Source organism: Tupaia chinensis, unplaced genomic scaffold, assembly GCF_000334495.1.
Source record: "Tupaia chinensis unplaced genomic scaffold, TupChi_1.0 Scaffold000335_1, whole genome shotgun sequence".
Taxonomy (NCBI): Eukaryota; Metazoa; Chordata; class Mammalia; order Scandentia; family Tupaiidae; genus Tupaia; species Tupaia belangeri.
The window spans coordinates 1,165,503-1,173,950 of NW_006159829.1; the positions used below are offsets into that span (position 1 = coordinate 1,165,503).

The 8,448-nt window shown below is 61.6% G+C and overlaps 1 protein-coding gene across 1 annotated transcript in view; it reads right to left on the reverse strand.

The window, feature by feature from the left end:
* ADGRB1 (adhesion G protein-coupled receptor B1) overlaps positions 1–8,448 on the reverse strand; it is a 99,805-nt gene that overhangs the window by 45,509 nt on the left and 45,848 nt on the right. The window contains 4 exon segments of the mRNA XM_027773277.1: positions 133–309; positions 379–535; positions 743–852; positions 7,460–8,066. Of these exon segments, the coding sequence (XP_027629078.1) occupies positions 133–309; positions 379–535; positions 743–852; positions 7,460–8,066 (1,051 nt within the window).

An 8,448-nucleotide genomic window follows, 5' to 3' on the forward strand; every position in this document is an offset into this window, starting at 1 on the left:
CGCCCGCCGCCCTTACCCGGCAGCAGCAGCAACCCCGCCGCTGCACCAATGGCATCAACCAAACCGCCGTCACCGGCAGGTCACTACTCCCGGCGCTATCCCAATACCACCAGCGCCAGGGCTGTCACTCACTGCCCCAGCAGCACTGACAGCACGCTCATCACTGCCACCATCCCTCGGTGACCACCATCACCCTGAGAGCCCCTGGACGCCAGGGTCGCCCCCACTATAACATTACCGCACCTCGCCACCTCTTCAGAACCGGCGCCGACCATCAACAGCAGCCTGGCCCCAGCTGCCGGTGTCCAGCTGCAAGTGCACAGGGGCTCTGCCATGCTCAGGGCACAGGTAAGGGGGGTTCGGCTTGCAGGAGCTCACCACCGCTCTCGGCACCCGACGGTGCGGACCCAGTGCCACACCATCTCTGCCGCCGCGCCTGCCCCACCCGCCAGCACCTCCCCATCTTCCTCACCCCAGAGGCCCAGGTGGCCAGGCGGTGTGGGGTGCATCCCACCACCCCTGCTTCCAGGCACTTCTGCACGTGGATGAGAAAGGGCAATGGACAGGCACAGTCACTCCACCCACCCTGTCTTTAGAGTCCTTCCTGTGTCTGCCCAAAGTCTACCTTCCTGCGTCCTGAGTCAGTCACTCCCCTCTCCCAACCGCCAGCAGGGACCAACCCCGGGGCCATCTGAGAGCTGCAGCTTAAACGGAAACCTCTGTGCACGTGCCCGGCAAGCACCTGAGGCAGGCACTCCAAACCCATGGGGTGTCCGACTGGCACCCCCTTGGTGCTGAACGGGGGACAGAGGGGACGATGCTGTGGGGACAGTGTGGGCAAAGGCCTGCAGCCTGTGGCATAAGGCAGGGCTGGAGAGCAGCCACCAAGCCAGAGTGACGGTGAGGGAGCAGAGACAGCGTGGGCCCGCCTGGCCGAGGCTGCCACGGGCCAGCATTTCAGGACACAACTTTCTTCTAGGAAAAAGAGAGAGCAGGGGAGGGGCTGGCAGGGGAGGGAATGGCAGTATGGTGGGTGGGGACTTGCAGGAGCCCTGGCTGTTGCTGGCAGCCTGGTGTCTCCTGCAGCCGCCTGCCAGGGGCCTGGCCGGCCAGGCGCTGGGCAGGACAGTAGCCCCCCGCCCCCGCCAAGGAGGGCTGACCCTTTCTCCGGCTCATGGCAGTGGCCCTGGAGGGATACTCAACCTGCCTGTCATGACTGAGAACGTGGTGGCCAGGGCTCGCACAGTAGTGTGGGCAGAGCCAAGGGCTCCCAGGCTGGAGGAGTGTGGGGAGCCATCCTGCGCCGCCTGCTCTGGCTATAGCTCCACGGCCCAGGCAGGCCCCACGCCACAGCCCGGAGCAGGCGGGAGTGAGCTCGTCAGGCCAGGCAGCCCTGAAGGTTGCCCTATGGGGGTGTAGGGGGGCACCTCAAAGGCAAGACCTAGTCACTGTGGTCAGACATGCCAGGGAGTGACAGTGTGTTTGTGGGCGAGTGAGTGGTTGGGCGCCCAGCCCACCAAGGGTGAGTGATGGGGCCACGCCAGCTCTCTGAGGGCTAGCTAGGTGTGGCTGAGCCCAGGCCCTGCCCTCAGGGCTTCTGGCCTGCTGGGTGCCACATGTACAAAACGTGACACACAGACATGGTCTCAGCTGGGGTGTGAGGGACAGGCTAAGAGGCCTGGAGCAGGTGGAAGAGGCCCCGGGGCAAGAGACGAAGGGGCCTGAGTTCCAGAGCAGCCCCGGCCAGGCCAGAGGGCATCCATTCCCAGCCCGGCCAGCCCAGACCCTCCACCCTGCCATGCCCTTCAGTCTCAAGCCTGCAAGGAGCCCTGCAGCGAGGTCGTCTCAACAAGAGCCCTGGCAGTCCACAGGGCAGGCTCAGCAGGAGTGAGGCAGAGAGGGGCGGGCACTGTGTAGGGGCACAACCCGGGGTGCTGGTAGCTCCTCTGAGCTGCACTCCACTCCCGCCACAGCTCCATGTCTCTTCCCCTTGTCTCTCCCCTGGCTCGCTGCTCCATGGGTCCTGAGGTGCTTCCCAGGCGAGCAAAGAGGGCTCTGTGTCGGGCCTGCCCCAGTCACCCCTCTCCACGGCCTCCCCTGCCCCCATCAGGAGCCAGCCAGCGTGGGAGAAGGCGGCCGGGGACCGGCCGCTGGCAGGCACCCGGCCCCGCCCCCCCCCCCCCCCGGCCCCCCCTGCCCCCATCAGGAGCCAGCCAGCGTGGGAGAAGTCGGCCGGGAACCGGCCGCTGACAGCACCCTGGGGCCCCCGCCAAGTCTCCCTTCCGCTTGCTCGCTCCCCCTCGCTCCAGCAGCCTGCCCCCTCACTGCCCTCTCCAAGGAAACAGGAAGGGGGTGGAGGGAGCGAGGTTCTTAAAGGGACCAGGATGCTTGTCTGAGAAGAGACCCCAGGGAGGTCCCAAGCCAGAGTCCTGAGTGCTCCTAACATGGCTGCCCCTCGTCTGAGCCCTCTGCAAGGCAGGGCTGGGGTCTGCTCAGGGCAGGGGAGAGCCAGGCCAGGCTGGGCCCCCTACCATGACCAGGGACGTTCAGTGAGCACCCAGCCCCAGCCTCTCGGCTCTACAGTGGTCGGTAAGGACAGGTGGCCGAGGACCCATGTGCCAGTGACATGAGGCAGAGCTGAGGTGCCCAGCTCAGGCTCAGCCTCTGGGAAAGGGGCTGAGAGAATGTCCCTCTCCTCATGTCCGCCTTGCACTCCACACCCCACGCCTGACAGGGCACAGAGTCCAAGAGTCAGGGAGACTCCCCCTTGCTGAATAGAGCCTGCTGCAGGACTCCTCAGAGCCTGTGTGTGTGCAGAGCCACAGCACACAGCCCTCTGCCCTTCATAGAGCTCTTGTGGGGCTGGCAGCTAGCAGAATACGGCCACAGATGCCCCAGTGGCAGGACGAGGGTTCTAGGCCCGCACGCTGGTCTGTCCTGACGTCTCCGCTCTGGGCTTCAGTCGAGCCACTTTTCACATGAGGGTAGGACAGACGGCCCCTGAACGGCTTCCCTGCTCTCACTCACTCTCCACGTAACCCTGGGCTTATGTTTCCAAAAGGAACTCTCAAAGCTGCAAAATAAGGGGAACCAGCAGTTAGTGTAATGGCTATGTCGCTGGACTCCCACGTAGTCGACCGCTGTTCGCATCCCGGACTTGGTGGCTTAAAACTCACGCCGGGTGCATGTGCGTGCGTGCCCAAGATCCCGAGAGGAGAATGGAGGGGAAGGGATTGCGGCGTGACCATCCCCCCTGGGGGGTGATTTCTCACTTTCTGTCTCTATGTCTCTCTCTGTCTGGCGAATGCACGCGCCCTATAGCGAAAACCTCTCCAAGAAAAAAAAAAAACTGCAAAATAAGGATGGTCCCGTAGCCTAATCATTAAGGGAGCCAGATCCCAAATGGCCAAGAATACTCTGAACTCAAGCCCTGGCAGCTTGTGAGATACGCTGGTGCATGTGTGTGCGTGCCCCAAACAGTACAACGGAGACGTGGAGAAAGGACCGCAGTGTGACCACGCCCCATCGGGGGTGCTTTCTCTCTCCCTCTCTATCTTTTGCTGGCCTGCACATAAGGCTACTGGCAAATTTTAAAAATCAAGTTAAATTAAAAACTGCAGAACATTGGCAACCTCGCCTGTTTCAAATGCCCAGGGAGCTGTCCTTTCAGGACCACAGAACTTAACTCCCAGTATGTGCTACCCGACTTCATCGGCTTCCTTCACCCACCTGTCTAACTGATTCTCCCCCCATCAACCACTCATTTACCCACCCACCCACCCACCCATCTACCTATCCAAATATTCATCCGTCCATGCATCCCTCCACCCACATCCACTCACCTGTCCACCCAGCCATCCATCTATCCATCCACTTACCCATCTGTCCATCTACTCATCTACTGACCTACCCACCCATCCCTCCATTTATCCACCCATCCACTCATCCATCCATCTACTCACCCACCCACCCATCCTTCCATCTATCCACCATCCCTCCATTTATCCACCCACCCACCCATCCATCTACCCACCAATCCCTCCATTTATCCACCATCCCTCCATTTATCCATCCATCCACCCACCCATCCATCTACTCACCAATCCCTCCATTTATTCACCATCCCTCCATTTATCCACCCATCCACTCACCCACCCACCCATCCCTCACCCACCTACCCACCTACCCACCCCTTAGTCACCTGTCTGTCTATAGTGGGTTGAGTAATGTGATCTGAAAATACGTGACCAAGTCCTAGCCCTCAGACACTGTGAATGTGACCTTATTTGGAAATAGAGTCTTTGCAGGAACAATCCAGCTAAGGACCTTGGGATGAGGTCATGCTGGGTTTGGGGCAGGCCACAGATGCAGTGACTAGTGTCCTGGAGAGCCACAAGGGAAAAGGCCATGGAAAGGCAGCGAGGGGAGTGATGCTACTGCAAGCCAAGAACACCAAGGACTGCTGGAGCCAGCAGAAGCTGGAGGAGGCCGGACAGGAGGCTGCCCTAGGGCCCGCGAAAGGAGTCTGGCACCACCCACAGCTGGATTTCAGATTTCTGACCTCCCCTTGGTCAGAGAATAGCCCTGTGTTACTTCAAGCCCTCTGGTGGCTGTCAGGGCAGCCCCAGGACACTGACACGTGCTCACCTTTGCAGCTCATCCCCTGCTGGCTCTCCTCTCATCCACCCTCCCTCTGCCCACCGCCGTCTCATCTGGTCTTCCCGCCCACCCCTCAGCATTGGAAGTTGGCTGGTGGTCACCTCGCCACCCAGCTGCCTCCCACTGCCTGCCTGCTGCCTGGCGGCCCACACCAGTGCCCCAAATCTGGCCACCTCACACACCCACTACCACGTGCCCGTACCAGCCATGCTGAATCCACTCACCATGGCTTCCTGCCTCTGGACCCCATCACTATCCTGCTCCCAGGCCACTACTGACCCTCACCTGAAGGCTCAGATGCTGCCTGCCAGCCCTGCCCCCTGGCCGAGACACACATGGTGGAGGAGCTGCACAGGTACGGGCTGCTGCTGTTCTGGACAGGGGGAATGTGCCCACTTGTTGCCCCAGGCCTGCACTCTTAGCCTTCGCTGCCTGCCAGGCAGTGTGGGGCGTGAGGGACCAGCGGTCCTCAAGCCACACGGTCAGGCCAGGGTTTAAGACTGGGCATCCCGAGGTAGGGTGGGTCATGTAACTCTGGTTGCCAGGACAAGGGGACTCTGGGGCCCTCAGAGCCCAGTGTTTAGAGCGACAGCGACCTTCTGGGTGAGTGTAACTGGGGGGTGCAGCAGCACAGACCTGCACTGTGGGTGGAAACTCTGACTCACTCCTTCCAAGATGAGCATGGCACACGGTCAGCTGCCTTGTGTGGCCAGAAGAGGAGGTGGGCCCGAGCACATGACACACACACACACATGTGAACACACACCTGTCATTCCAGCTGAGACAGAGGAGAGGGATTTGCTTGTGACCAGGGTCAGGACTCAAGAGTGTGACCAGGATCAGAGCTCAGAGTGTGACCAGAGTTAGGGCTTGGTGTGAGCAGGGTCAGGGTTTAGTGTGGCCAGGGTCAGGGCTCAGAGTGTCACCAGGTTCAGGGTTCAATGTGTGACTACGATCAGGTTCAGTGTGTGAGCAGGGTCAGAGTTCAGAATGACCAGGGTCAGGGCTCAGTGTGAGCAGGGTCAGGGCTCAGAGTGTGAGCAGGGTCAGGGCTCAGAGAGTGACCAGGGTCAGGGCCCAGAGTGTGAGCAGGGTCAGGGCTCAGAGTGTGAGCAGGGTCAGGGCTGAGTGTGAGCAGGGTCAGGGCTCAGAGAGTGACCAGGGTCAGGGCTCAGTGTGACCAGGGTCAGGGCTCAGTGTGTGAGCAGGTTCAGGGCTCAGTGTGACCAGGGTCAGGGTTCAAAGAGTGAGCAGGATCAGGGCTCAGTGTGAGCAGGGTCAGGGCTCAGAGAGTGACCAGGGTCAGGGCTCAGTGTGAGCAGGGTCAGGGCTCAGTGTGAGCAGGGGCAGGGCTCAGTGTGAGCAGGGTCAGGGCTCAGTGTGAGCAGGGGCAGGGCTCAGTGTGAGCAGGGTCAGGGCTCAGTGTGAGCAGGGGCAGGGCTCAGAGTGTGAGCAGGGGCAGGGCTCAGTGTGAATTTGGCATCTTCTCTTTGCATTCGACTAGGCTTGTGGCTCAGTTATGGAATGAGAGGCCTCTGTGTCTCAGCCACGGTCACTGATAGCCGTCTCCCTCTGTAAATGCTCCCCCAAGAGGTCCTTCAAAGGTGCTGGGCTCTCCTGGGAGTGTGCGTGCAGCCCACAGCAACAGGTGCCTGGCTCAGGCCACTGCAGGATGCAGACCACTTCACGTCGCTGGCGACACTGGCTTTCTTCGAGCAGCTCACAGGGTGAGGAGTAGCCATCAGCCCAGGGTGGGGGTATGGCGGGAAGAGGGGCACAGAGGTCAGCCGCTCGCCCTGCCCTCCGGGCCTGCCCTCCCTTCTGGGCCCTAGGTTACCCACTCTACATGGACAGCCTCAGTCCCCACAGCCTGGTTTCAGCTGGACCATGGGCACCTGGGAATGCAGGTCCTCTCAGGTGACAACTGCTGGGTCCCAGGCCTGGACAGGACCCAGAAGGCACCACACAGAGCCATCCTGAGGCCTCCCAGGCACTAGAGCGTGCCATCTCCGGCATCCGGCTAGCACTGGGGTGGTAGATGGGTCGAGGGGCGCCTCCACACCTGTGAGAGGAAGGGCCAGAGGAGGCCACACGAGCCGAGCACCGAGGACAGCCTTTGCGGGTCCTGGCCACAGGCACAGGGCAGCCGCGGCTCCCAGGGCGGCACCTGCCCAAAGCCAGGCTGCACATCCTCCTCAACCCGTCTGGGTCCCTGGGGCAGCATCCTGACACCTCATCTTGCTGCCCGGGGGACAAAGGATGGTCCCTGGCCCGCTTGGCCCAGCCCCAGGCAGGGAAGGTTGAGTCCCTGCACGCAGAGGGGCGGCGCGGCACAGGTGCACACTCCCACTTCAGGCCCACACTAGCTTCTCCCCAGACCCCTTTTACTCCATTCCATGCATGATGCTGTGCTTCCAGGCCTCTGCCCAGGAGCACCTCTTCCTGGGGGCTTCCAGGACCCCTGCTCCAAAAGGCACCTCCCTCTGCTGCCCCCCAGGCTCCACTTCACAGCACGTGGCATGACCTGACAATGTCATGCTGGTGTACTTGTCCCTCTTTTACTGTGCCTTCTTACTGGGGACACGGGGAGGCTGGAGACCTCCCTGAGTCGTGCTGGGACCATGGTCAGTCATCCCAGGGGTGAAGGGTGCGTGTACAGACATAGGATGGATGGTATGTGCATAGCTCGGAGGGTGGATAGGGGGTTGGTGCAGGTGGATGGGTGGGTCCCTGTGGATGGCTGGATGATGGGAGGGTCCCAGTGGATGCCTGGGTGGGCGGCTGGATGATGGGCGGGTACCTGGGGATGGCTGGGTGGGCGGATCGATGGTGGCTGCAGAGTGGATGGGTAGACAGTAGGTGCCTATGGATGGCTGCGTAGGTGGGTGACTGGATGGGTGGGTAGCTGTGGGTGTCTGGGTGGGTGGGTGGATGGGGTGCCTGTGGAGGGCTGTGTAGGTGGGTGGATGACTGGGTGGGCAGCTGTGAATGGCTGGGTAGGTGGATGGTGGGTGGGTGGACGGGGTGCCTGCGGAGGGCTGTGTAGGTGGCTGGCTGGCTGGGTGGGTAGGTGCGAGTATCTGAGTGGGTAGGTGGATGGTGTGTGGCTGGCCGGGTAGTATCTGAGTGGGTAGGTGGATGGTGTGTGGCTGGCCGGGTGGGTGGCCGGATGATGGTGGGTAGTGTCTGGATGGTGGCTGGATGATGGTGGGTAGTGTCTGGATGGTGGCCGGATGATGGTGGGTAGTGTCTGGATGGGGGGTGGCTGGATGATGGTGGGTAGTGTCTGGATGGTGGCCGGATGATGGTGGGTAGTGTCTGGATGGGGGGTGGCTGGATGATGGTGGGTAGTGTCTGGATGGTGGCCGGATGATGGTGGGTAGTGTCTGGATGGTGGGTGGCTATCCCTGCTCCCCAACAGAGTACACAGTCCCACACAGTGGATGCCCACAGCGCGGCCTCCCAACACCAACTCTGGTCCTGTCTGTCTTCTAGCCACAAAGCCCCTGCCACCTACTCTGTGCCTCCTTGCTTTTGCTGGCTGTGTCCTCTCCTGTGCCCGCCCCCTCTGCACGCCACCAGGACAACTTGTCCTCTCCATGCCCAGCCACACGGAAAGCCTGCCAACCTCCCAGGACACACACTGTCACAGCGCCACCACAGCGCGAGGGCCCAGCGCCTAGGGGCCAGGCTGAGCACCTGCAAGCTGGCCTGAGGCTCGGGAGCCAAGAGGGGCCAGGGCTGAGGCTGCAGAGGCACACGCAGGGAAGCAGGGGGCTATGGACACCA